Source organism: Cervus canadensis, chromosome 1 (assembly GCF_019320065.1).
Source record: "Cervus canadensis isolate Bull #8, Minnesota chromosome 1, ASM1932006v1, whole genome shotgun sequence".
Classification (NCBI taxonomy): Eukaryota; Metazoa; Chordata; class Mammalia; order Artiodactyla; family Cervidae; genus Cervus; species Cervus canadensis.
Genome location: NC_057386.1, coordinates 119,666,159 through 119,693,816, shown reverse-complemented (window position 1 = coordinate 119,693,816; position 27,658 = coordinate 119,666,159). Strand labels below are relative to the sequence as shown.

General features: G+C 51.2%; 1 protein-coding gene and 1 long non-coding RNA gene across 8 annotated transcripts in view; one reads left to right on the top strand and one right to left on the bottom strand.

Moving 5' to 3' along the window:
* Positions 1–1,548: 1,548 nt before the first annotated feature.
* Positions 1,549–5,906, bottom strand: LOC122423108. 2 transcript variants are annotated; one of them, XR_006264092.1, is made up of 4 exons: positions 5,623–5,906; positions 5,313–5,484; positions 3,542–3,977; positions 1,549–2,359 (listed from the first exon to the last, which is right to left on the bottom strand). It is a non-coding gene; the product is annotated as an uncharacterized LOC122423108 (long non-coding RNA). The 2 variants fall into 2 exon arrangements; XR_006264091.1 differs by lacking the exon at positions 5,623–5,906 and having other exon boundaries at positions 5,313–5,612.
* Positions 5,907–6,303: 397 nt separating this feature from the next.
* TBX5 (T-box transcription factor 5) overlaps positions 6,304–27,658 on the top strand; it is a 52,949-nt gene continuing 31,594 nt past the window's right edge. Inside the window, exons 1-6 of one of the 6 annotated variants that reach the window (XM_043439884.1) lie at positions 6,304–6,571; positions 10,586–10,765; positions 12,354–12,448; positions 14,564–14,683; positions 15,527–15,674; positions 19,435–19,587. In XM_043439884.1, coding sequence (XP_043295819.1) covers positions 10,619–10,765; positions 12,354–12,448; positions 14,564–14,683; positions 15,527–15,674; positions 19,435–19,587 — 663 coding nt within the window. In that variant the 5' untranslated portion in view covers positions 6,304–6,571; positions 10,586–10,618. Of the gene's footprint in view, positions 6,572–7,803; positions 8,113–8,239; positions 8,861–10,071; positions 10,182–10,580; positions 10,766–12,353; positions 12,449–14,563; positions 14,684–15,526; positions 15,675–19,434; positions 19,588–27,658 lie in introns of those variants that run through there. The other 5 variants (XM_043439863.1, XM_043439846.1, XM_043439871.1 and 2 more) reach the window with 5 other exon arrangements.

Below are 27,658 nucleotides of genomic sequence, written 5' to 3'. Positions count from 1 at the left end.
AAACAGGCAGCAGGAAGAAGGGTCTAGAAGTGGGAAGGTGAGGCAGGCACGACTGGGGTGGCTGTAGGATCAATGCCAGGCGCAGGCTCCTCTGGATCCCAGGTCCGGGGCCCCTAAGACGTCCGGGGCTTCCCTGAGACCTACCAGTGGCACACCGTCTCCATCCTGAGAGAGTGTGGAGTGTCCGGGGCACCCCAGGCTGGCTCCACCTTCAGTCAGCTGAGCCTGTACTTCCAAGCACCACCTCGCTCTTCCCTGGAGAAGCGGCTGAGGTCCCTTCTAGGGCTGTACCTAAACATGGGAAGCCTAGGGATGAGCAGGTAGCTGGGTGAATTTCCAGCACAGGCTGTGTGACTCTCCCTACCCTCTCGGAGCTTCATTATGTGTTTCCAAAAATGGAGCCAGGCACGTCTCCTCTCCCCGTCCATCCCACCCACCCTATTTCTCTCCCTCCAGGGGACAGAGTGTCCTGGCTTGAAACTGTGTGGAATATGGGCCAGGGAACAGGAGGCTGAGGTTTGGAGAGGAGGAGGCAATGGATTCCCATCCTCCTCCCCCCGCTCTCTCCATCCTGCGAAATGCTCGGGGGACCTGGGGCTGTGTGCCCAAAAGTCCTCTTCTGAGTCCCTCTGCCTCCTCCCTGAGAGTGGGGGAGAGGAGAGAGACACAAAAAGAGATCTTCTCCCACAAGTCAGGGAGCAACTGCCTGACTCTTCTTTTAGATGCTTACAAAGTGCTCTTTGCACCCTGCCTCCCACCATCCTGTTCCCTCCCTTTCCCTGACTTGTCTCGTAAAAGAGGAGCTCCTGGCTTCTGGAGTCTGAGTGCCTGGGTTCAGGTCCCCACAGGAGTGCCACTGGCCAGGAGCCACCGTCTCATGGAGCTATTTAGAAGGAGCTGAGCTAGTGAGACCACGTTACAAGAGCCCCTGGCCTGCCATGAACGTTAGCTCTGATGGCACCTCCAGTACTAACGACTTGAATGGCTATTTGAGCCTCTCTCCTGGTGACTGTGTGGACGTGAGCAGGGCTCTTCTGAAAATATGAATGGAAAATGCTGGGGAGGAAAGAAGATGGGGTTTCGGGTGTGCTAAGGAACCATTGCAGGCTGTATTCCAGACTCAGATGGGGGAAAAGTGGGTAGGGGCCCTGCAAGGCCAGCCAAGAGCTTCTGGGGGACAATCGTCGCCCCCCTGGAAATGGAGAGAAGTTTTGGCTTTCCTGAACAGCTAGATGAATGAGGTCCACAGCAGAGAGTGAAACAAGGGAAGGCCAGACGGACCCAGAGCAGGAACTGATCTCCTCTAGAGGCCAACCCTTTTCTGGCTCCCTCCATCCCGCCAAACCCCGCTGCCCAAGATGGTCAGCACCTCAGTTCTTTCTGAGAGCTTGCTGCCTCGGAAAGGAGAACAGAAAAGCCACCCTGTTATTGTCCATTCGCAGCCCCACCAACAAGGAGGGGCATTTCCCTTGCCAGCAGTTTTGAGAAAGCACTGACTGCAACCTCCAAATATTATTTAATGCTCTTTATAGTACATCCACAATCGAATATTTTTCTCCTTTAAAAAGGAGTATAGTTTATTTTTTTTTCTCAAGATCTTGCAAACATTAATGCTGCCCCACGTCTCTCCTCCTTCTTAGGAGACCTTATTCCAGGCAGGAGAAAGGGTTCCCTGGAAAGGAAGTGGGGACCCTCCGGTGCTGATGGGGGTGACCAGTGAATGTTAAGAGACCCCAGATTCCTCAAAGCCCAGCCCCTCCATGTTCTGGATGCGGGCTTGGATGAATGCATCCAACTCGCTGTGTGGGCGTGCATCCCGCGGAAAGTCATTGCTCTCAGTTCAAAAATGGGGAGCTTTTGCCGGAGACCCTCGAACCGACCCGGCAGAGATTCTACGAAATCCTAGATTTTCTCCCCCATTTAAAAAAAGAGAGGACTTTTTCAACCCCTGCCGTGTTGAATCCACAGAAGAGCCTCCGGAAAGCCCAGAGCAAAGGGCGGAAGCGCCTTGCAGGCCTCAGAGCGCGCGGCCAAAGTGCCCGGCGATTGTCCTCCGGGCGCCCGGTGGTCGAGAGTGTTGGAGGGGGGGACTCCGGGGTTGCCATGGCGACCAGGAAACCCAGGACCCTTGCGGAAACAATTGCCGGGAACTTTTCCACTAAGAACCTGTCAGTCGCACCCCACGGCCAGCCTCTGTCGGTTTCACCCCAGTGTTTTCCGGATGTGACTGTGGGTGTGATGGGGGAGTGAGATGTTCGGGGTCCCTACTTCCGGACCCTTCTGTCGGGGCTGCCCCCAGAAGCCAGAAACCCAGCACCAGGAGGCCAGAGGAGACCCGCGGCGGCACTCGCGGCCCTAGCTGAAAGGGAAGAAAAATTAGAGGTCTCGACCAAGCAATCCTTTCGGTGACGGATCCTTCCAGTTTGGGGTTTGGCCGCCCTCGTCATCCGCACCCCCCACCCGCCTCCCTTCACCTCCTCAAGGTCATTACTACAGTTTTCACTCGCAGCTCCAGGCGGGGTGGCCTCCTTCATTCTCCACCCCCTTCTACCCCAGCACAGCTCCTTTTCCGGAAGTTTCTCCCCGAAAGAGAAGAGGCGGCTTAGCTCCGCAAATGAACTTGGCTATTCCTGCTGCATAAAACAGCCTTTTAAGTTTCTCTTAAAACAGGTAGGCCCAAGGCTTGATAAGAATTTATTGATCCCCCATAGCACTGGCCTGACTCACTTTGGCCATAGGGTGATGATGACCTGAATCACTGGGTTGACTGGGAGACAGCAAGCTGGGCTTTCTTTAACGAGTTAATTACTCTCACAACCGGCCATCTCTCTTTTTTTCTGCTACGTGTTCTGCCTCTCTGCTGGTAGACAGAGAGAAACCATGTCCCTTCCCCCTTAAATAAAATGCTTTATGAAACATAGGATCGAATTCTTTCTGGTGGGGACGCTGGGCTCCAGGAGGCCAGGGCTGGCTGGAAAGAGGCCCCTCGGGCTGCCAGCACTGGAGGACTCCAGAGTTTTGTCTCTGGTTTTGAATTTGGCCCTTTGAGCAAGCTTAACACGTGTGGATTTAATTTCCCTTTCTTTCTTGCTTTTTTTTCTGCCCCCTCCCTCCTTGTGAGGAAACAAGAAAAATAGTCTGCCGTGTCGACAGCGCGACACCGTTCCTTTTGCCAAAGAAAATTTGTCTTTCCAGAGCCCCGGAGAGCAGCGAGCTCCCAAGTTTCCATTGCACCCTCCAGATGAGGGAGGGGGGTATCCAGACAGCCCCCCTACCCCACTGCCTGCATCCCAGACCTGGAGGTATTACCCTAAATCTCTATCTTTACAGAGCCAGAGCCCTGGAATGTAGTCTGTCCCCCCCCACCACTTCATCTGGGGACTGTGGGGACATTCTGACTACAGACCTGGTGGCTAAATGCAGAGGCCTTTCTGCACGTTTTGGGCTGCATATACAGTTGAAGTTTTCAGGCTCAGAGCAGCCTACGGGATAGGGCTGGGGAGTGGGGGTTGTTCCAAGCTTTCTCAGCTCAAGACCTCACCTTTCTCTTCCACTGTGGACTTGCCAAATCAGAAGGGGGCAGATCTGGGGCTCCTTTGCATCCGAAGTGTAATGCTGCCTTCTCCAATCTTCTGGAGCTTGAGAATCTCCAGCACTGATAGCTCTGCTGAGTCTCTAGAACAATGTTCCCACAGCCATTTCTTATTTCATTAACCTGTTGGCGGGTGGTGGTCGTCGTGGGGAGGAGTCTCATCCCCCAAATTTGAGGGAGTGGGGACGGACACTTCCAAAGCACAAGAAACAACATCAACATGCCTAATTGGTAAAGTAAGTAGCAGTGCTAATTCTTGGTGGAAATATTGGAGAATACTGGATATTCTGAAATAATAATAACCGCCAGTATTCGTGAATTCTTCTGGTCAAAAGGCAGGAAACTGAGAACCGAAGAAGACATTGGGAAGGATGATACTAAAGTCCTGGAAAAAAACATAATAAAGCCAGATTTAAGTAGGCAGCAGGCAAACTGACCCCCTGAGAAAGGAGAGATTTTCCCACCCTCAGTCTGACCTTTTTTTTTTTTTTTGCAAAACGAGTTGGTCAAAGTTAACTTTTGCCATCATTTCCACTGTTGTTACAATTCTTACTAATTTTCCCAGCCCTATCCGCACTTCTACCTACTTTCTGCCTTCCATAGAGATCTGAGTCAGGCGGGGACGCGTCGGGGGAGAAACGGAAACGGAGTGAATTCTTAAGCGAGTTCTCTTCGGGGAGGAAAGAAATACGATGGTTTGGGGATGCGGCTTTCTTAAAAGTAGAAGGCAAGAGTGAAGGAAAAAGATTCACAGAGGACGCCCTGGTTTTATTGTTTTCGGTTTTTAAACTGGGAAGCTCTGTTCTCCTAGGCATGGTAATATTAAAATCTGGGCAGGAATTTTGCAAAATGAGGAAAACACATTTCGGGAGAAAACCGAGCTGGGGGTGGTTCGGGAAAAGCCTCAGTCCTCCGGAAGAAGGGAGGACGGTTGTATCTCCAAGTCTCTCTTTCCCGTTAACTGTCCAGTCATTGGGGAAAGAATGGAGCTTCTCAACTCTAGTTGAGGTCTCTGGTGTATTCTATCCGTGGTGCGGCCTCCGGACTCTCTGGGACAGCGGGTTCGGAAGGTGAGCCTGCGGAATCTTTTGTGAGTCGGCCTGGGTGATTGCGGGGCCCGCGCTGGGGATGCGAGAGAAAGGAACTAAACGGAAAAGAGCTCGCTCCGCTCGGAGTTTCGCTTTCTCCTTCGGGGCCCAGGCCTCCGTTTCCGGCTCACCTCGGCCCAGAGGTCAAATGGGAACCCGTCTCCAGGTTTTGGGCGAAGGATTTCGGGTTGCGCTCTTGGGCATCCGCGGGCGCAAAGGTTGCACCCAAAGGGCCTTCCATTGGGTAAAAGATAATTATTAATGATTTGGGAAATGAAAGCGATGCTCGGGAAAGTTTTTGCGGCCTGACGGAGAGAAGGCACGCGGGTTCTGTTTGCTGGAAGCAGCAGAGTCTGCGGCGCGCCCGCGTCCGGCGCTGGAAACCACTGCTCGGTTTCCCCGCGGGCCTGACCTTAGCTCCTGAGACTGCTCGGTCGACTGCCTTCCTGCACATTTTGCTGCCGCTCCAGCCCCAGATGGACGGGGCCTGGAGCCAGGCCATGCTTCGGAAAGCCCTGGGGGCTGGGCGCGCGCGGAAACCCAGGCTCGAACCCCGAAGCTGGGGGGAGAGTCCACATTCCGAAGTTCGGGCTCCCTTGGAGTCCCTCGGAGTCCCTCGGCGGGGAACTTACCCTTTCCGGAAGGTCGGACGCTCGATCGCTCCAAGTCTGGTAGGCCTACCTCTCCTCTCGGCGCCGCCGGGGCCGTCTATGGGGTACGTTTCGCCCCTGAACCCAGTGCATTTCCAGCTACGCGCAAAGACTTATGCGCATCCGCCATGGGGCTGCTTAGAAGCTCTGTCCACTGATGAGACCAATAATAATAATGATCGTTATTACCAAACAAAATAGAGCGCCTAGTCCTTCTACAGGATCCGGCACTGCAATTTTTCTCTGCAGAAATCACCCTTCTCCACCCCCGTCCTCCACCACCCAATCGCACCCCGCCCCCGCCGGGCCACGCTGGGACTAGCTGCATCCCCAGACCCAGCTACAGAAGGATTTGCAGAATGCGGCTTTTTCTCAGGCAGAAACACTGGGGACGACTCTTCGTCCTAACGTCTCTGTCTCTTTTCCTCTCTGCGATAACCCAGTAATTGCTTCTATGCACGTCTGCAAAACGGCACTGAGTTATCGCGTCCCAGACTTAACCAGCTATAGAGGCGCCTCAATACGCCAATGCTGAGAGCTCCTCCTGGGAAAATTAGAGAGAGAAAAAAAAAAGATTCTCTCAACCTCCTTCAGGAGACCTCGATTCCTGCCCCCCCCCGTCCCCCCCCCCTCAACTCGATTTCTTTCTAATCCTTGGGCTGAGTTGGGATTCTCAACTCCCTTCGCCCAAAGCTCCCCTCCTCCCTCCCTAAGAAAATCGATCTTGGCTCTGTTTGGGGATGATGTCCGCCACCCCCATTTCCCCAGAGAGCGTTGGATTTGTTTATTTCTTTATTTTTCCCCTGGCCCAGGCGTCTGGGACTTGTGGTTGCGCAGACCCCTGGCGGGAGTCTTAGGGGAAGTCGGGGATTCGAGAAATCAACATCCCGCCGCTACCCCCCAATTGAGCGTGACAGCGCGCGGGCCGGTTGCGTGACTCGTGACGTCTCCACGTCCTATAGGTGCAGCGGCTGGTGAGATAGTCCGTATCGCCTGGTCGCCTCTTTATTTTATTGGGGTATGCCTGGTAATAAACAGTAATATTTAATTTGTCGAGGACCACAAACCAACTTCGAGCTGGGAGGTACCTTACTACCCTTGACAGACACTGGAAGAAGGCTTGGCCTAGAAGGGGTCTCTCTTGGGGGGGTCCTTTCCAAACTCTCCACCTGAACACACCCTTTCCAAAGAGGCGTCACTCCCCGCTTTTGCGCTGGAAAGAAGAGGCAGGATATTTGAAGGTGAGTGTTGCTGTGGGGGTGAGGGACATAGGATTGCCTTAGCACTGGCCTGCCTACCTTCCCCTGGGCTTACTGCGCCAACTTGGCCCCGCTGAATGCCTCCTCTCCCAGCCTCCCGATTTTTCGCTATCCAGATAAGAATGCACTCATTTTGCCTTCCAGTGTCACCTGGCACAAATGGATTCTCCCTTGAGTTTTCAAATCCCAATTTCGCTCAGTGACCCGCAGGATCTGCACTTCACAAACTAAGTGAATCTGGCCAGGCAATTACTCCGGAGAGTACAGATTCTCCCTCTCGGGAGGGGCGTGCAGATTATTTATGGGAATTTCTTTTATCCGCAAATCTCTAAGAATTTAAAGGGATTGGAGAGCTCTTTCTGGATTTCCCCTTCGTTTCTGCCAGAGATGCTTAGATGCCGGCTCCTCCTAAAACCATGTTTGTTTTCCATCTTTGACCAAGGGTCGCCCCCTGAGAGAGCCCAAAGTCCTCTGAGCTGACATTTTGGAAGGGTGAGGGTGTTTTCACAAATAAATAAACTGTCTCAGGGAAAGGTTGTTTGAAAGCAAACCTGGAAGGTGGAGTGAGAACTCGAGCAACTGCTGGGGTTGGTTTGCTCGCTGGTTGTCCCGATTTTAGGGTTGGACAGTCCTCCACTCTGGAATTCTGCAGTGATGCGTCGGGCCTGCCCTGGGATTGTAGTTCCCAGGGGCCACAGAAGATCACACTTCTGTGGTCTTCTGAGGTGGCCTCCGATCTCCAGGGTGGTTCTCCTCCCTCAATCCTTCTCCCCAGACCTTGGCCTGCAGGCCTGAATCTCTAGACGGAGCCTGAGTAAAGCTCAGGGTGATGGAGATACGGAGGAGAAATAAAAACGGGAACCCTGACATTTGTTCCAAGCACTAATTCTTGATTTTCCAAGCTGGGTCTGCTCAGGCTAAGACCTACTGACTGTGTTTACGCTTCTATTGACCTCTTCAACTCGACCCTCCAAATAATACATTTCAGACAAGGGGAGGGCAGAGAGAGGAGCCGAGTGGAGATGAAAACTCCAGCCAGCCCCCAGTGACTGTTTGATTATTTTAATAAAACTGGGCACTTGCCTGTGTACACCTCCAGCCAGGGAGGTCTGGTGGCTCTGGGAGTGGCGGGGGGGGGGGGCGCGGGGGGAGCCCAGGGTGATTTCTGGGCATCTTTGATCTCGGCCCCCATCCCAACGCACCTTCACCCTGCCTTCAACCCGGAGTCGCTGAGGGTCGGGGTGATGAGTGGGGAGGGGGGAGATGTCAGGGCGGCTAGCGACGGCAGGCTGGGCCAGGCGAGGTCAGGCAGCTCTCCTGTCTTGAGGTCAGCGGCAGAGAGAGAACGTGGGCCAGGCTGCAGAGGAGGCTCTCGGCGGGTGTGTGCACGCCTGGTGCGTTCAGACTCCCGTTCTCCGCACCGCCCGCGACACCGAGATTATTTCCCCGGGCAGGCGGCGAGCGGGTTTGCGATGATTTGTGCAGCCACCGAGCCGCGCTCAGAGAAGCCGAGATGGATGGAGGTTGGGAAGGGGGTGGAGAGGAGGGGGTGCTCTCGAGGTCTGGGTTTGAGACTCGTGTTGTGATTTGAGTGTTCGGGAAATCTAATGGAAAAGGTGGTTGGGGGAGGGAGTGGGATGGGAGAGGGAGGGGGGAGGAAGAGAGGGAGGGAGGGAGAGAGACAGAGGCAGGCGGCGTGCAGTGGAAGCTAGTTGGATAGGCAATTTCAGTACTCTGTAAGCGTCGAGGCAGCCCAACGTCACTGAGCTCCGCTGAGTCGGCTTGTATTTCTGAGAGGGAGAGAGAGGGAGAGGGGGAGAGAGAGAGAGACTCTTACCTCGGATTCCGGAACTTTAACCCTGAAAGCCGAGCTCAGCAAGGACTTCAGACATTCCCAGGCTCCCTCTTGTCTCCCAGCTTTCCCTCCCTGCGGGTGCAAGGGAGAACCGGGCACGGAGGTTACACTATTGGGGGTGCTCCGGGAGGCTGCTGTTCTGGCGTTCTTGAGAGCCCTGCTGGCGCCTGACAACTTGGAAGCCTGTAGGGAGAGCGAGCGCACGGCGCAGGAGGTGTGTGTTGGATTGTGGGCAGTCGCTGCCGCGAGGCTCCCGCGGTGGGTGCTCCCTTTGTAGGCAGCGGTTGCCGCCGGTCCGGGGAAGCAGTCTCCCCCATAGACCCCGGAGCCACCATGCCCGCGCCCCCGCCTCGCCGCCGGCTTCCCTGCTAGGAGTCAGAAGGAATGCGGTGAATGCACCGGCTTCACCGAGAGAGGTAACCGTTCCGCCGATGGCCCGGGAGGCCGGGGAGGGAGCCCGCCGGCCGAGGAGGCTCGGGGAGGCGCGCAAGGCGGCTCTCGAGCCTGGCCCGGGGATTCTGCAGGGCCTGGCTCGCAGCGATTTTCCGCGGCCCGGAGCTGCCCGGCGCGTGGAGCCGAGGAGGGAGCCAGGGCTGGGGGAGAGGCGTGGAGGCTTGCAGGACGCGCGGCCTGCTTCTGTCAAACCGCATCTCGTTCGGGACCGCCAGCCCCCCAGCTCTCCGGGACCTCGGCCAGGGCTTGGGGTGGGATTGTCCTCGCGGCTGGCGGTTGCAGGGGCGCGCACGTGGGGACGCCAGCACTGCTTTCTTTTGTTGTGAGCCGGCTTCGGGGCTCCCATCACTGCCTCCCCCGAACCCCAAGGGCGTGGTGAAGGAGGAGGCTTGGGAATCGTGCTTAGAAGCCGATCTCCTCCGCACCATTTCTTGGTCTCCGGCCACGGCAAATCGGGGGAGTGGGATCCAGCCTTCCGCTAGAGCGGCTGCTAAAATTGGGGGAGGCATTTCTTGAGCCTCCTTCCCAGCGTTCCCGGATTTTGAGGGAGGAAATCCCTACTGGGGAACGTAGAAGAGATTGGAAGACGATCAGAGCATGGGGCAGGCTCCTCCGGGCTTGAACCGTTCTGCAGCTGTTATTTTGCGTGTTCCGACCTCACATGCCCGTAAAACCTGGGCCAGCCGGCGCCTCGCGTCGGATCTCAGTGGCGGGTTCAACGCCGGAAGCTCAGGACTTATTCGGGAACCGCTTTGGCGTCGCCAGCCCCAAGCTTAGGCCTGCAGTTCCAGCGAACCAGGCCCGGCTGAAGCTCGGAGAAGCTCCCCTCAGCCAGGCTGCTCGACAAAACGCCCGGCTGGGGCTGGAGAGCCGAGAAAAACGAGGGGAAAGCGCTCCGGAGGCCGGCGGCCCAGCGCTGGCTTCGGGCACCCGGCCTCGCGCCTCCTTCGAACTGCAGCGCGACCGCTTTCTCGACCTTTCTGTTTGACTCCTTTTTTATTTTTCACGTTGCTTACGAATGGGGGAAAAGGGAGGACTCTTAATGTTAAAGGACTTCTAAGCTTAAGGCCCGGAACTGATAAAAGATGAACGTGAATGTTCCGGACCTGGCCTCTTCATCTGCGGATCTTTCCCCTCCTGTGTTTTTGATTTTTTTGCAAGAGGCGGGTTATTTCAGGCATCTTGGCCACTGCAGGGAATATTCCTGTTGCCAGTTTTCATCAATAGGGCTCTGCTGGCCTCCTGTAATTTGACGAAGAGAAAAAATTCTCAGAAGGGCAGTAGGTTTGTGTTTTGTTTTGTTTTGGGTTCGTACCCAATGGCTTCCAAAAATACCCAGGCCTTATCTTTATTGGCTCTTCCAGAAGTCCAGACAAATTTGACGGGCAGCTCGCTTATCGTGGGGGAGCCTGCGCAGCGGAGATGCGGGCCTCGCCTCCTCCCGCTGTGACGCGGGGGCTTTCGCAAGAGGTTGTGCGTGGTCATAAAGTAATAGTAATGCTAAGAATAACAGGACCTTCTGCAGCCTCCTTCAGCGGGGGAAGGAGGTGCTGGGAGCTGGAAACCTCGAGTAGCAGCCGAGTAACTGGCCCCTCCTGTCACCAGAATTGTGCTTCCAACCTTCTCTGTTTGTCTCTCTGCGCCCCCCTCTCATCTGCCTGTCGCTGGCCTTCCCGTCCTCAGAGCAGGACCCCGAGAGGTCGCAGGGCCCCGGGATCACCATGGCCGACGCAGACGAGGGCTTTGGCCTGGCTCACACACCCCTGGAACCAGACGCCAAGGATCTTCCCTGTGACTCCAAACCCGAGAGTGCGCTGGGGGCCCCCAGCAAGTCCCCGTCGTCCCCGCAGGCGGCTTTCACCCAGCAGGTAAGAAGGGCCTCGGGGCCCTTTGCAGAAGCCAAAGCCCCTCTATTCAGGGGTTGAGGCGGAGGAGGAAGTGGGGGTGTGTGTGCCCATAATTACCCTTTTTCTTTTTATCCCCATTCAATTCCACCCTTCTCTGCCATGCCTCCCCAAATGCCAGTGTATTTCTACCCGCTGTATTGTGACGATTATCTTTATGGCCATAGGATTTTTGAATTCGTGGAAATGGTTAGGGGAGTCATAAAGATCCGGCTCTTTGGGGCCAGCGAACAAGGGTCCAGATCCTTCCTTTCCTGCTGCATGAGGTGTAAACTCGGTCTGAACGCCTCATTAAGGGCCAGGTCAGCGGCTGCTTCAGGCCGGCATGAGCGATGGCTTGACCCCTCTTCAGATCTGCCGTAGCCTTCGCCTCCGCCCGCCTTCTCCGCGTCGCCGCCCCGGGAGGGCGCGGGGAGCCGCGGGCTCGCCTGGCTGAAAGCTGGGCGCCAGCCGATCGTGAAGCCTCTGCGCCCTTCACCCGGGCGCCCTGGGCGCTCAAGGCGTCCTCTGTAGACCTTGATGATTTTTAAACAGGGTGTCAGAGGGCTGGAAGTGGTTGTCTTGACTTGGAGAGATACTTGCATGTAGCTGAAACCCTTCTTTGGGATTTCGATGGCCTTCCTGGCTTTTCCATCCCCTCTCTCCTCTGCCCTTCCCATCTCAGGAATATGCCCCTATATTTGTAGCGCGGCAGTGGGCACGCATTTTCAGAAACTTAGGTTTTCTTCCAGGAGAAAACAAATCTACCTATTACACGTTTCCAAGTTATTGCAAAATGAAGACATATATATATATATGCGCATCAGTTTTGTAAAACTTGTAGTTGTTATCAGGAATGTTAAATAGCTGTGCCCATAATCAAAACAGCTTGAAGTGAATGAAGCTGGATGGAAGGAGGGCCTAGGAAGCATATTCATAGAGATATTTGAGATTTGATACTTAAATTTTGTTTGGGACTGTGGCAACCTATTATAATATATAAACATTTAAAAATTGTAAATTTCACCTATATCTATATATGCACCGCCATGGGGAGATTAAACATGCACATATAGTGTTCGCACATCTGTGTGTTTTTGTGTGGACATCTGGATGCCTACATTGGAATATCCTGAGTGAGTTTTTTCGAGATTGAGGCTTTTTTTTTTTCTCTCTCTCTCTCTTTTCTCTTTTAGCTGCCTCTTGGCTAAAGTGTGATTGGTCCTTTTTTTTTTTTTTTTCCCCTTAGCCCCATCCTCCCCATGCACATTCTGGAATGCGTGATGGTTGGGGGGTTTTCCTCTAGCCTTATGTTGGTGGCATTAGAAGGAGACGGATCTGCACCATGGGGTTAAGACCTTCCCAGAAAGAGCACACACACACACACACACACTTTCCTGGGCAGGGGCTGCTCCAGAGCCCAGACAGTGATAGGGGTTGGGGGCAGTGGTTCAGCCTAGGAGCCCACTGGCTTGAGGGGAAAGGAGAAGAAAACTGTGTTTTCAGGGAGTGTGGGGAGCGAAGGCTCATTGTCTCCAGGCCTTCTCTGTGTGACTTTTCTCTCCTCCTATAGGGCATGGAAGGGATCAAGGTGTTTCTCCATGAAAGAGAACTGTGGCTGAAATTCCACGAAGTGGGAACAGAAATGATCATAACCAAGGCTGGCAGGTGAGATGGTCTCCTCTGTGGAGGAGGCACAGGGAACTTGTGGTAGAGATGAAGAAAGGTGTGGGCGATCAGAAAAAGGGGAGCATAGAAACAGGAGAGACAGAGATGGAATATGAATATATTTTGTTTAACTCTATTGTGGTTAAAGAGGCATGGCGAATTCCTCCAGGGATCGCCATCAATGTTAGGGAAATAAAGTACCTAAAAGATTTGATTCTTGAAACTGGGCATTTCTTCCACGTCCTATATAAGAAGCTTGGGAGGCCATGCTCTCTAAATGGATCAGTAATGAGAGAAGGAGAGATGAGATGGGAGAGCCCACGGGAGAATGGAGAGGTGCTGAGACACACAAAGATGAGAGGGGAGCTTTGGGTTTCATGGGATCTCAGACTTGATTCCTCGCCCAGACCCTCCTTCCCATTCTCCCTGACCTTGGAGCGGTTCCAGGGTCGCACCCGATCGCCAAACCTCGGAATCGTTGAGTGTGTTCGCTACCTCTTTCATTGTTTATAGAAAGGAGGCGAAGCCTTTGAAACTGAACCGGGGCTCGGCCGGGCTCTATATACAGACACCGATAAACACGGCAGTTTCGTCAAGACACTCACCCCCAGAGTTCCTCTTAAAAGCTCGCAGAGTTTTAGCTAGAAATGCGAGACTTCTGGGGGAGGGGGTAGGAGGGTCGTGCTGCTCGGTGTCCCAGCGTCTGGGTGCGCGCGGGCGTGTGCCCCGGCGCGGGGACCACCCCCTCCACGGCCTTAGCAACGCCGGACTGGCCCTCCGCGTCCCTAAGGGGCAGAAAGCCCCGGGCCTGCGCGGAGCAGGCATGTGAAGCCGAGGAGCCGGTAGGCCCAAGCCACCGAGTGTGTGAAGGGGGCGGATGGAGCCGCCTCTCCAGACGCCCACCGCTTCTCCAGCCCAAGCCCCCCGCAATAAACTGACAACAGTGACATTTATTATTATTTGAAATTAAACAATGTCTGCTCCCCCGCTCGGCCCCAGTGAACTAGGAGCGCGTTCTGTTTATACCAAAGAACTCAAGTCCTCTTCCCATTCCGCCGCCGAGGAAGGAGCGCGGCCGGGGCCTCCTTTCCCCCCTCCCCAGCCTGAGCCGACGGGATTTAACTATAAAAGGCCTGCGAAGCCTTCTGCGCCTCCGCCTCCAGGCGCGCTCCCTCGGGCAGATAAACACCGCGAGGCGCGGCTCCAAGGCCCGAGGGAGAGGTCTCCCTCACCCCTTCCCGCCATCCCTGGGCAAGCCGGGCTCCAGCCACTGGTCCTCGCGTCCCGATCGGCTTTCGGGGCGGCCTCCATCAGAGGCGGGATGGAGACCAGGGAGTGCGCCTTGGCGCGGAGTGGGCGCGGGCACGGCGCATGCGGGGTTGCGGAACCTCCTTCCAAGCACCCGATCTCGCGCAGGGATCGGCTTCTTCCAAGACCAAATTTTCTTCGCGGAGGGCCAAAACGTTTAGACTCTCCACGTCAGAGTGCCAGCGCCTTGGAGAAGCGGTGAAGCATTTATGAATGAATTCCTGGCCGAGATTCGTGTCAGAGGTCACGCGCCGCGCCATACCCTGGGGGCAGAGGACTGTAGCCAGGACGCACCTTGTGTGGGCACCCACGCGCGGGCAGTCCCAGGGCGCACCCACCTGGGTGCTCACGTGACGCGCAGCTTTGCGCAGAATGGCCGAAACACCTGGCTGGGCGAAGCAGGCCACTTTTTCCCGCCCTTAAACCTATTAAGCATTTTCCTGCCCCCGAATAAAAAAGTAGGTGTCTGGTTCTGAAAGAGGCATTTAGCAAGAATCGAAATGCGGGGTCCCTTTCTGGCCTTCTTTGAAACCAGTCTCTAGAAGCTCTCTCCTCCTGGTTTCTATTTCCTCCGGTAGATAGGTGTAGTCCCTGCCTGCTTGCTCAGCTCCGGACCTTTCTCTTCCCATAACTTGGAGGGAAACCTGGGCTGGATCTTGGCAAGTGCGGAGCAGGGGCCACCGTATCTCCTCCACGTTTCTTAAAAGATACGTAGATTCTTTTCATAAAAATTTGTAGATGCGATCTTCATAATATTTGCATTAATTCCCTGCCTCTGTCTCTCCGCCTCCGCCCCTTCTCTTCTAGGCGGATGTTTCCCAGTTACAAAGTGAAGGTGACTGGCCTGAATCCCAAAACGAAGTACATTCTTCTCATGGACATCGTTCCCGCGGATGACCACAGATACAAGTTCGCAGATAATAAATGGTAGGCAACACAGTGGTCGGGTGGGGAGGGTGGGGTGGACCGTGCAAACCCAACTTCCCTTTCCCCACAGAACCAATAAACATGGTTTTGAGCTTCTACTGTGTGCTAGAGGTTTTTGCTGCCCACGGGTCTGCATCCTCCTGACCTCGTCCTGAGAAAAAGAAAGAGCAGCCAGTAGCTCCCATTTTATAGATGGGAAAACTGAGGCTCAGAGGAAGTAAAGTGACGATGTCTGTTGCTGGACTGGAGGGCTTGTGGACCTTTACACAGGGTATTGTTCCAAGCGTTGGAGCTATTTCTGGGGGGCATAAACCATTAACAGTTATTTTTTTTATGAGTTACCTGCTTTGAACATGCCTGTTTTATGAAATTGCAAAATCCGTCCGGGGTATTTGAGTTAAACAGGCGGGAGAGGAGAGATTCATTCTTTGGGTACTTTGCTCCCCTGGCTGCCAAGAGTGCAGAGGCTTGAGGACGAAGCCCCTTTGGAAAGCCCTCAAGGATTTTTTTTTCCCGGAGACTTTTTTGCACATCCAAGCTTTCCAGAATGCACCAGTTGTTCGTGGGCAGAGAGACGCTGCGAGATGGAGCCCTTGGTGCTGGGGAAGGAATTAGGTGGAAGGCGAAAGAGCAAGTCAGTTGGTTAAGTGTGGGGCAGGGGGAACTGTCACCTGGACACCGGCTCTAGGCTTTCTGGGCATCTGGCATTGTAGGTGCCCGAGCAAGACCTGAGGGTCAGGCCATTTCCAGATCTGTCTCGTATTCAGCCGCCGTCGCTGGCTCCCGAGGCAGCCGGCTCCGCGGTGCGCTAAGTCTAGCGGACGGCGCCTCTCCTTGGTCTAGGTCTGTGACGGGCAAAGCGGAACCCGCCATGCCGGGCCGCCTCTACGTGCACCCGGACTCGCCGGCCACGGGGGCGCATTGGATGCGACAGCTCGTCTCCTTCCAGAAACTCAAGCTCACCAACAACCACCTGGACCCGTTTGGGCATGTGAGTACCTCTCGCGGTCCTTTCTTGTATCAGCAGGTCCACACCTCTCTTTCACACCTTCCCCTTCTCCAGAACTTTCTCTTCTTGGCTCCTTGTGCCCACCCACGCTTCTTTCCTTGCTCCATTTCAGCGGCCTTGGCCTCTTTCCCTGTCTACCTTTTTGACCTGGCCTTTCTCTTCCCTTTCCTTGCCTCTTTTTCATCTCTCTTTCCTTTTCTCTTATTTCTCACACCTTCTAATTCTTCCTGGCTTTCTCCACCTCTCTGCTGCTCAGACATCTGCCCCTGGCGGTCCTTCCTGTTGTCCGTTAATCCACGCTCTGGAGTGTGTCTTTCCCGGCTGGCTGGTGATCTAGCCCCCGGTTCTCCTGGCCCAGGGCTCACCCTGCATCTCTGATGCCAGCATCCAACCCATCTGCTTTTGCTGAGGGACGGGGGCTGTGGGGGTGACTAAAGCTGTTCATTCCGGGCCTGGAATTCCTGTTTGTTCAGCCCCAACTGTGATCAGGGACTGGGGCAGCCCTCTAGCTTGGTGGGTACTCAGCACAGATCACAAAGGCTTGACCACAGTGGGAGCCTTATACCTTACCTTTTGTTGTTGTTCAGCTCTTTGCTGTTGTGTCCAACTCTTTGCGAGCCCACGGACTGTAGCCTGCCAGGCTCCTCTATCCATGGGATTTCCCAGGCAAGAATACTGGAGTGGGTTGCCATTTCCTTCTCCAGGGGATATTCCCAGCCCAGGGATGGAACCAACATCTCCTTAAGGCTGGTGGATTCTTTACCACTGAGCCACCAGGGAAGCCGATGCCTTACCTACCTCCTTCCAAATCCTCTTATCATCAGGATGTTCTAGCTGAAAGGGAGACCCTAGACTCTCTGCTTCCTCTTTTACAGATGGGGAGACCAACCCCCCAGAGGCAAACTCTGGTACCCAAGCCCCTTTGAGCTTGACACCCTCGGGTTTATCTGTTTGTTCCAGTTTCCAGCTTTTCCCTCTCCTCCCACCATGTCCAGAGTGGGCAAGCCCAGATCAGGCTCTTACACCTGGAGTCTGGATTGACCCCATGAGACAGGGGCCGGCGGAACCCCCTGAAACTGCAAGATATTGTGGGTGTGGTCTCCTGCCTTCCGAGAGAATGTGTAGCTCCTAGCAGATTCTCTATAGGGTATCACTCTTTCTTCCCCCAAAGAAAAACCAACAGAACATGGATTTGGGGGGAAACATCCCTAAATCTCTTCATTGGACATGGTCACCAGGACAGAACACAGTCTCTGAATTCAGAGTTCAGAACCTTTAGTTTGCTGATTCCACCAAACAAGTGGGCTGATCCTTCTCAGGGCATTTGACCCTCAGAGCAGCTTAGAGAGGAGGATAGAAATACAGCATTTGTAACTGGGAGCTCACGGAAGGGAAGATGACCTGCCCGAGGTCACACAGCTTGTATTTAGGAAGGAGGATGTGAGGCTAGGTCTAATTCCAGAAGCGATTGGGGTCCTGCCACTCCGTCTGTTTAGAGAGGAGATCAACACATGGTCCCCAGTTTGGGGACATGAGGGGCCTGGGTGCAGATGCATTTGGTCAGGAGGGAGGAGGGTTTGTGAAGGTTCACATGAGAAATCAGGTTCCTGAGGCCTTAGGGCTGATGCCCTGAGCCCACGGGGTCCAGTGGTGGAAGGGGACCACAGGTTGTTCACTGATGCCTTTACACGTGGTTGCTCTGAGGCCGGACTGGCTGCTAGGGCAGAGCAGAGAACGAAGAAGGTTCATTACCTTTCTACGCTGTAGGAAGGGTTGCAAAGGGGCAGAGGCTGGTGTTTCCTGGGCCAAATGCTGGGGCCTCCTTTGCGTTTAAACCGGGTATTTTGCCGGCAGGGTCCAGCTAGTGGTGCATCCAAGCCAGGGATATTCTCCAGCTTGCGTGGGTGTTGGTGCGCGCCGGCAGGTAGGTTTAGGAAAGCATGCTGAGGGAGGCTTTAGGTTGAGCGACGGAGAGAGAGGGGACCATTTTGTAAACGACCTGCCTGCATCTTCCTGGGACGGCATCCTTCTGGAGGCTAGGAGCCCTTGGTGGGGGCCTCTGTGTATCCTTTGTCTGGGCGTCGTAGCTTTCCCTCTGCGGCCCTGGGTGTGCCTTTGGGGTCGCGCTGGGGCAGACCCCTAGGGAAGGCGCGCGCACAGGCCGGCGCCCGAGCCTCGCGCGCCCGTGCGAGTTGCAGGTCTTTCCGAGCCCGCGGAGGAGCTGCCACGCATTCCCATCCTAAACTCCGGACTCGGAATCCAAAGCCGCGCTAATGAAATTAAGGGCCATTAGATCGCCCTCGCGCTGATGTCTCCACACTGTCCCCGGCCGTCAAAGCAATTTGGCTAAGCCGGGACGATGGCCGCGCCGGCCGGGGGCTGCGGCGGCCCGTGGGGCCCCGCTGCGTCTCTCTGTCGCCGCGCCGCCCGGGCCGGCGTCGCTATCGGCCGGGGAGGCGGCCGGGCCGCGGCGGCCGGAGATTAGAGCCGCGCGGCCCGGGGGTCGGGGAGCCGCGGGGTCCCGAGTCTTTTTTCGCCCCTCCCCCGATCGGGTCCGGCCGCGCTCCCCTCCCCCTCCTCCAGGCGGGTCTCAAGGGTTGGCCCAGGCACCCTGCCCCAGGGTCATCCATGCTCCCTCCCTCTGCCGCTCAGTGTCGCGATCCTGGGGAAAAACCAGGCCAGATTTTTCAGCTCAGGAAACGCGGCGGTTAGCCCATTCGGTGGGTATAGCTCTAGAACGTTTTGACCAACATGAGCGTTACCAGCCTCTCGGCAGCTGCAAACTGCAAGGCGTCAATCAGACAACAAACTCGGTTGTATTGGTAAGGATGCTCCTCTTCTCTGGTTGGTCCTGCTCCAGAGAGAGAGTGGTGTCTGCAGACCCCTCTTGGTCTTCACTGTGGTGGTTGTAATCATAGTACAGCAACATCAGGGAGACCCCACTGGTCCCCGAGACCCCCTCCCCAAACATGGAGAAGGTAGAAAGGGAGGAGAAAAATATTGCCCACGAAGTAGGATGTGCCAGTTCTGTTTGGGGCCAAGTCTGGAGATAATTCCAGTGGTGGATCCTGAAATGTTGTAAAATTGGAGAAAGGGACTCTTGAGGGCACCCAGGCCCCTGTTTGATGTTAGGGGGGCTCTTTCTCCCCCCCATCTCACACCCCCTCCCACCACTTTCCTCTCTTCTTTATTGACTCCTCTTTGCACATTTTCCAAACAAAGGACCAAACTGGTGATTTTTCCTCCAGTTCTGCAAGTGCTTGGTCTCTTCTTCTGCATCTCTTTGAACTTTCTTTTTGGGGGGGGGGCGGAGAAGGGGTGGTTATTTGTATGTATATTTGCTTGTTTCTGTACTCTTTTCATTCCAAAATTGCTGCCCAGACTTCCTCGGGGGCACCAATTCCCCAAACTTGCTTCACTCGCATGGAGGGGGGCGGGAAGTGCCCTATGCAGAGAGTTAATTTATTAAGCAAACTTTATTAAGAATTCTGATTTACTACCCCGTGTGCTTTCGGTAGATTCCAGGAATATTACCGTGGCTTTTTCAGATGGAAATTGTCATTTTTGAAATGTTTCTTTTTAATGAAATCACTGGCTTCTTTTCAAAAACAGGAGGGAAAAAAATCAGACCTGTTTTTGAGAGTCTATATAAGGAACGTAATTTTGGGGTGGAGAGTGGGGTTTTATGGAAACAAAGGGGGTTTGATTTTTCTTACCATCTCATTTTCTTTATTATTTTTAGATTATTCTAAATTCCATGCATAAATACCAGCCAAGATTACACATCGTGAAAGCGGACGAAAATAATGGATTTGGCTCAAAAAACACCGCGTTCTGTACCCACGTCTTTCCTGAGACGGCGTTTATTGCGGTGACTTCCTACCAGAACCACAAGGTAAGCTCAGGACCCAGGAACCAGCAGGCCTGGGGTCACTTACTTGTTTGCATGAATCTGCAGGGGGCTTCTGCTAAAACCTTAAGCCTCTGGGCACTTTTATTCCACCCTACAGTGGGCACCAACTTCTGTCCAGGGGCCTGGGGCAGGAACAGAGCTGCAGCCTAAGGATCGCAGCTGTTTGTACTGTATTCATAGGAGTGGCATGAAAGTCATACTCCCACACACTAGATGGAAATTGTCAAACCGTAGCTGACCACTTGGTATCAATACTTATCCTCACATGCAACAAGAAGTCATCCCCCTGTAGTGGTGAAAGATCAGTGAAAAGTAAGGTCCCCGCACTGATGCGCTCGGTGCTCTTGGGTGGGGAACCTGGTGCCACCCTGCCTGGGGCCACCTTTTCTGTGGGGGGCCGGTCTCCTTTCCTCCTCTACTTTTGCCTTTTGGATGCATTTCAGCTCCCATCAGGGGAGGTGGCTGAGTTGCTGGAAACCTTGAGTTTGGACCTTCCCAGATGCTTTCTTAATTGTTTCAGTAATGACTGACCCCAAAGTACATACTCAAGCAAGACTGGCATTGCTAAAACAAAAGCAAAAGCAGAGGAACTTGTGTCACCAGCTGCCTGAATCGAAGCTCTGGGGACTTAAGATTCTGCCAAGACACAGCCTGGTGAGGGGAGACGTGCACAAGGCCAGCTCATTGTTTGGTGGCTGCAGTGTTGTGTAGAGGTGGGATGTCGCAGATGGGTTGTGTCACCGTCAGACCCCCATGCTGTTTGAAATTCAGGCCCCAGTTCGGTCCTTCAAAGCTTGACGGTGATGCTAGAATAAGATGCCTTCCTAACTGCAGACTGGGGGGTAGATGTCTTCTTGCTCGGGAGAAAGGGCTCATCTTGACGTGTCATGGTTCATGCCTGTTCTTTAGAAACCTGAGTGCCCATGGATTCATTTTATTGGCGTGGGGAGGGCACGACTGAATGATTCCTAAACCTCGTTATGGAAAGATCTGGAAGCGGGAAAGGCAAGATATAGGAGCTGGGGAGGCATCGCTGCCCCCTTCTGGGGTGGTAGACTCGTGGAATATTGTGAGGTGATTTGGGGTTAGGGGCTGTGGGAGGGGAAAGTGGTAGGGGGAGTCCACATGAGATCAGTGAGGGTGGGTCATGTGGACGATTTACGGAGGTGGACAGGGGGCTAGGGTGCCCTCCCCCATGGGCAAGAGAAAAGTGGGGTGGGGGGAGGCTGCAGAGGCTGTGGAGCCAGGCTGGAGAGGCCAGGTTAGAGTAAGAGATGGGCTTAGCACCCTAAAGCCGCCAGTCACCCCTTGAAGGTCATTTCATGCAGACTGTGTGTCGGCTAATCCCCACCCCCAACGAAGCCAGGGCAGTTACGAAATGCTGTGGGTAATCTCCAAATTCAGATTGTCAGTGACCAAGCCAAGCTGTGATGGATGGTCCCTTGCAGGCCACACGGCCTGTTTGGGATCCCAGGCCTTGGGCAAGCTTCCTTTCAGCAGAAAACGCACTCCCTCCTACCCTCTAAATGTGATTACTTTTTAAAGGAAAAGAAGGGCTTTCTATTTTATTATTTTTTAAAAATTTCTTCCCACTTTAACCAATAAGAGAAAAAAATGGTAGGGTCAAGTGCCCTGAAAGTTGCTACGCTGTTTCAGGCTAATTTGAGTCTGGCTGCTAGAAACCTGTTTCCTCTATGGCTGCTGTAAACCTGTGTTTAACTTTGTGGTGATGGCTACAGGGGAAAAAAATGGAAAAAATAGCCACCGGAATGCTCAGTTCCCCATATGTGTGTGTGTGTATATATATATGTGTGTGTATGTGCTTAGAGCTTCCTAGTCTTGACACAGGGTCCAAAAATATGTTGAATCTTTTTTTTTTCCTGCCAGGAAAACCCAGGTTCACCCAGAGAGAGGGGATAGGAAGTGGTAGACATATGAAAGTGACCTGGTAAAGAAACGCGTGAGTGTTCAGGTCCTTTGGGGAAAACCCCCAAGCTTTATATATTAATAGTAAAGACCTTAGGGGTTCCTCAGGAGTGGGTAGATTTGGGGGACCACACAGTCTTTCTCTGTTTATAGCTTTGTTGAGGCATAACTGTCATATGATAAACCACACGATTTGAAGTATTCAATTAGCTGTTTGACATATGTGTATATCCATGAAACTATCACTGTAGTTACTTGTGAACACACTCAACACCCCCTAGATTTTATTTTATTTAAAGGTCTTCTTCAGTGCATGTATTTGGTCATCTATGTGTGTGGAGTGCCTGTCCAATGGGGTGTGTACATGTAAGTTTTGAACACAGTCTAGGAGATTGTGTATCTAAATGCTCATGGGTCCCAAAACATGAGTTTCCAAAGATGCATTTGAATATATGTGTGTGTTTTTTTTTTTTTGCTTGTTTTTTCCTTTCAGTTTTATTGGGATATAATTGACACATGCACTGTATGAGTTTCAGGTATATAGCATCACACTTTGACTTAACGTCATGAAATAAGGACCATGATCAGTTGAGTGATGAATATAGGTGTATTTGAGGATCACACAGGAATTGCTGATTTTCTTCATTGGTTGAGCCAAGGAGCCAGGCTGAGCTGTACATGCAGGGTTTTTTTTTGTTGTTGTTGTTTTTTTAAAGCCAACCTGGCATCCATAAGGATTTCAAGCTCAAGGAGATGACTTTCAAGCACTCTCTCCCGCATGAGGTTTTCCCCACTTTTTAGTTATCAAGTAACCAAAAACACCTATTTTCTTTGTCAGGAGGAAGTCTAATGCAGTGTATTTTTCTAGTCGCATTCAGGCCCCTGCAGACATTCCCCACGTGGATATATGATGTGTGACTTAAATAAGCGGGGCAGTTGGGTTGACTGTGATTTGTAGACTCTGTTTTGTTACTTTATTGTCCCACCTGGATGGGGTGTTGAGACTCTTGGCTTTGTGGGTAAAAGCCACCTGGGCTGTTCCATTCTTGTGTAAATGTTAGCATCACAATCTGGCGGTAGATGCTTGGGTTCAAATCTATCTGACTTGGGCACATTAGTTAACTCAGTTTTCCCCATCTGTAAAATGGGACTAAGAAGAGAATTTTTGTGTGTGTGTGTGTGTGTGTGGTTATTATCATGGTGGGGATTAAAATAAACTAATCCGTGGAACGGGTAATCATGCAGAGCCTGGGTACAGAGTCAGCACAGGTGATGAGTCATGATTGACTTCATCACTGATCAGTTAACAGTAACAGGGCAACTCCATCCAAAACGCAGGTTCTGGAAAACTCTTTGTCTATCCTATTTTAGAATCTGAAAAGCTGAGATTTTTAAATAAGCTCTTATTACTGTGGTTGAAACACAACTACAACTACTTTGTGGACTAACTGGTTCATGCCCTGATTGTTCTGTCAGTCCAAGGACAGTTTGCCTGGCATTATGCTTTGGAAAGAAAAGCAGTCTATGTGATTGAATTGCCAGGACAATCTGGAAAAATGCTGTTGTTCAATTGCAAAGTCCTGTCCGACTCTTTGCGACCCCATGGACGGCAGCACGCCAGGCTCCTCTGTCCTTCACTAGCCCCTGGAGTTTGCTCAAATTCACGTCCATCAAGTCAGTTGGAAAAATGCAAGCCACCAAGTTTTGGCCCAGAGGGCTTGTGCCTCCAGACTGATCTTTGCCTGCAGGTACCAGTTGGAGGCAGGTACATGGCCAGGCTTCGTTTCTTACACTGCCATCACACACCTGTCTACCATGGGGTTCCTAATGATACGACGTATTTCCTGAGCCCAGCTGTGATCCCAAGCTGGATTTGGGGGTTATTTCCCCAGATGGTTGACAGCTTGAGAAAGATATTTAAACACTCGAATCTTCCCCAGCGACGCTCACTCTGTGAAACAGGTTTTTGTAAGGTTTGCGCTGCAGTTGTCAGCAGCTCCCAGGGCAATCCCTAGAAATATTTAGGTGTTAAAAAAAAGGTCACATGGGCATTTCATTTCCCTGCTTAGGCAACAATGGCTTTGTATGCAAGCGTGTCTCTCCCTTCAATATTAACTTACTTTGCCATTAAAAGGCATTTTCCTTCTGTTTAAATCATTGTGTATGGAGCCTGTATTTATGAGGTATGAGCTCTCTGGTTGGGACCAGGAAATGAACCCCTAATAGAGAGACATAATTAAGATTTTTGGCCCTCGAGAGGATTTTTTTTTTTTCTTCCCAAAAGCGAGAATTCACAACAATTATTCTCATTAATTTTTACAACCTCTGTCTCAGTGGTTGGACCTGGCATTTATATTTGTTTTTCTCCTGATCGGCCCCTCCCCCGGATATCCGGCTTTATGCTGATTTTGGAGGGAGTACATCTGTATGACGCATGGAAGTCAGTTTCAGTGGAGCCTTTGGGTGGAACGCAGACATCCAGGTGTATGGGTTTGTGTGCCCGTGAGTGACTAGCTCCACGTTCGGAAGGGAATTTCATAGACAGGCTTATGGTAAATGAGGGGACTAGTATGAAATAAGATAGACATTTTCACCGGCCCCTAAGCTTACAGGTTAAGATTTCTCAGGGGTAATTCGTACGACCATAGCCATCTATCCTCAACTCTACAGAGCGAGGTAGGTAGGTGAGATCCACACATCTCAGTGTATGTCTCACCAGTTCTGCGCATCCTCTGACATATTTTTGGGAGGTATGGTATAAGAACAAGAATTAGGCAGCAGATATTCTGTTTGAGGTGCAAGGGATTTCATAGACAGGGTTATGGCAAATGAGAGGACTAGTATGAAATAAGATAGGCATTTTCACCTGCATCTAAACTTACTTCGAGCAGAAGTTTTTTTGAGCAAAAGATTTTTGCTGATAAAGTACCAAAACCCACCCTTTTCTTTTTTTGCTCTGGGTAATTTTTTGTGTGTTTCTGTGGAATAGCGATGTCATGGAATAGGCATTAATTCAGCCCAATTGCCCCACCCCTATTGTAGTCTTATCCTCAGTATTTTCAGGGGCTGGCTTCTGTCTCTGGATGAGTGGGTGAGGGGCATAGGAATCGGGATAAGGATTCCCTCCACCCTTTTTAAAAATGATCTAATTTTTACTCAACTTTTGAAAATCTCTCCCTCCCACCCCTCACCATTAAAAATGCTTTATGGTTTTATGGTTGCATTTTGCTGTCATAAAACTGGTGTGAGAAAGAAAGCCCCGATAGGTGATGGGGCTGAGTTGAGGAATGCACATGTTCAAGATTGTTATCCAAAGAGATTTTTGTATTTAAAAAAAATTTTTTTTATTGAGGTAAAGTTGATTTACAGTGTTGTGCCAGTCTCTTCTGTTTTCCAGAGAGGTTTTACAGATGTTTCTACATACTCTGAAGAGTCGATTTGAGGTCAGAAAGTTACAGGAATGGGTTACCAGGTTAAAAAAAAAAAAAAAGGAAGGCGAAGGGAATGTGTATACATAGACATGCCCATGCGTGGTTTAAAAGTTTTAAAGTTGATTTTATTTTTTTTTTGGAACAGTTTCAGGTTCATAGTAAAATTGAGTGGGAAGCAGAGTCTTGTATAACCTCTGTCCGCTTCCCCCCACCATGTACAACCTCCCCTGCTAACAGCATCACCCCACCCCCACCCCCAGAGTGGGACATATGATGCCACTGATGAACCTGCATTGACGCATCATCACCCAGAGCCTGTAGTTTGCCTTAGAGTTCACTCTTGGTGTTGTAGACTGTGTGGGTTTTTTTTTTTTTTTTTTTTTTTTTTCGGTTGTACCATGCAGCTCATGGGATCCTACTTCCCTGACCAGGGATCAAACCTGTGTCCCCTGCAGTAGAAGCTCCAAGTCCTAACCACTGGACCACCAAGGAATTCTCTAGATTCTGTGGGTTTAGACAAATGTGAAATGGCACGTCTTCACCATGATGTATCCCACAGAAATTGTTTTATTGCCGTAAAAATCCTCTGTGCTTCTCTTGTCCATTTTCCCCTTCCTCCTAACCCCCGGCAACTGCTACCCTTTTTGCTATTTCCCTAGTTTTGCCTTTTCCAAAATGTCCTATGGTTGGAATCACATAACATTTAAAAAATGTTAAGTGTATATATATTTTATTGTGAGCACACAAACTCATATATAGTAATTTTATATTCATGACAGAGTCCTGGGGTTAGAAGGAAATGCTATAAGACCATGTCTAGCAGAAAACAGAATGTTCTTGCCCCCAAATGGACAGATCTGTACATTCCTTAATTATGCCTAGTTTCTCAAAGCAACTTCTTCGTTTCTCGAAGTCTGTAAAGAGGCTACTGGGGGTAGAAAAGATGGCTCTGTGTGGATCTGAAGATGATGGAACTATAGGAAAAAAATCTGTTCTTGTTCTAACTATCTTTCTATTCATCTGCTAGAGAAAGGGAGACTTACTTAGGTACCAGTTTATGTTAAATACGTCTGTAAAAGTGTCAAATTTTCCCTTGCAACAAAGGGAAGGTTGGCCTTCTGGTTTGGAACTTTCTAGGGGTACCAGTAGAGAGAATTTGATACACTTGTTATCTTTTTATTGACTTGCAAGTGTTTCCACTTTGACATATAGAAAAGTGATACAGTATATTTATAAAATAGATTTAAATAAAAAGTGGTTTGATTTTGGGCATGTACACACTGGTCTATTTAAAATGGATAACCAACAAGTACAGCGCAGGGAACTCTGCTCAATGTTATATGGCAGCCTGGATGGGAGGGGAGCTTGGGGGAGAGTGGATACATGTATATTGTATGGCTGAGTCCCTTCTCTGGTCACCTGAAGCTATCACAACATTGTTAATTGGCTATACTCAATACAAAATAAAAAGTTTTAAAAGACGAGAATCATTAAGAAGCCAGTAGAGGAAGAAGAATGAAATAATACAAATACATACAATCAATCCAAGTAAGACCAAAAATATGAAAGACTAAATAAAAAAATAGTAAAAACAGAACATAATTATAACTACCTTAAATTTTAATCAATAATTATAATTCAGTAGTTAAACTGAAAATAAACAAAATACTGGGCTTCCCTGGTGGCTCAGTGGTAAAGAATCCGCTTGTCAATGCAACAGATGTGGGTTTGATCCCTGGAGAAGGAAATAACAACCCATTCCAGTATTCTTGCCGGGAAAAATCCCATGGACAAAGGAGCCTGGTAGGCTACAGTCCTTGGGCTTGCAAAAGAGTCGGACACAACTTAGTGACTAAACAACAACAAACAAAAAGTATACTAAGAAGTAAAAAAAGTGGTTTGACTTAATAAAAATATTAAGCAGATTAATGGACCAAGGCTATATAGGTATAATGATGATGAAGTGATTTTTGAATGACCTCTGATGAACACTGTCTTGGTGTCTGTAAAGTGATCTGATATATAAAAATTCAATTTACACACAGTTTTTGGGACATACTCTGGCAAACTTCATAGGGATGTACTCTTTTACCTAGATTTGCTACTGTACACTCACGCTAACAGAATATGTTGATGGTTTCAAGAATATGTGTTGATGGACCTTGAACCAAAAGACCCCGTTCTGTCACTGAGTTTTATACATTGCAACGAAAATTTCCCAGAAGAGGATTCTTTCTTCCTTATATAATTAAAGAGGTTTGGAGCTGTTAGGTAGCTCTCATATATATTGTAATTCTGTATGTTAGTCTTTATTTATTTAGACGCCCTCCTTTTCACTGGAGCTAGCAAACTCTGTGAAAACTATGAAATGAATGTGAAATGAGGCATAGTAGGATTTCGAGAGCAATAATCAAGTCCTTCCCAATGGAGATTGCCACGCTGCAGGAAACTGACATCGTGTCAACATGGTACAATTTTGAAAGGGGGTGGAGGACCAAGTGTTGAGGCCTGCATTGTGTTTGAAACACAAAATGCTATGATTGAGACAACAACGCCAATCTGGCTGGAATGATGCAGAGTATGACTCCAATTAACGGGCAAGCTGACACCAGGTTTTTTTTTCCTCCCCTTTTAAAGACAGTCTGATCTAGGACATTTTTCAGAGCCTCCTTTTGAATGCAGTGGTGGGTCCCGTT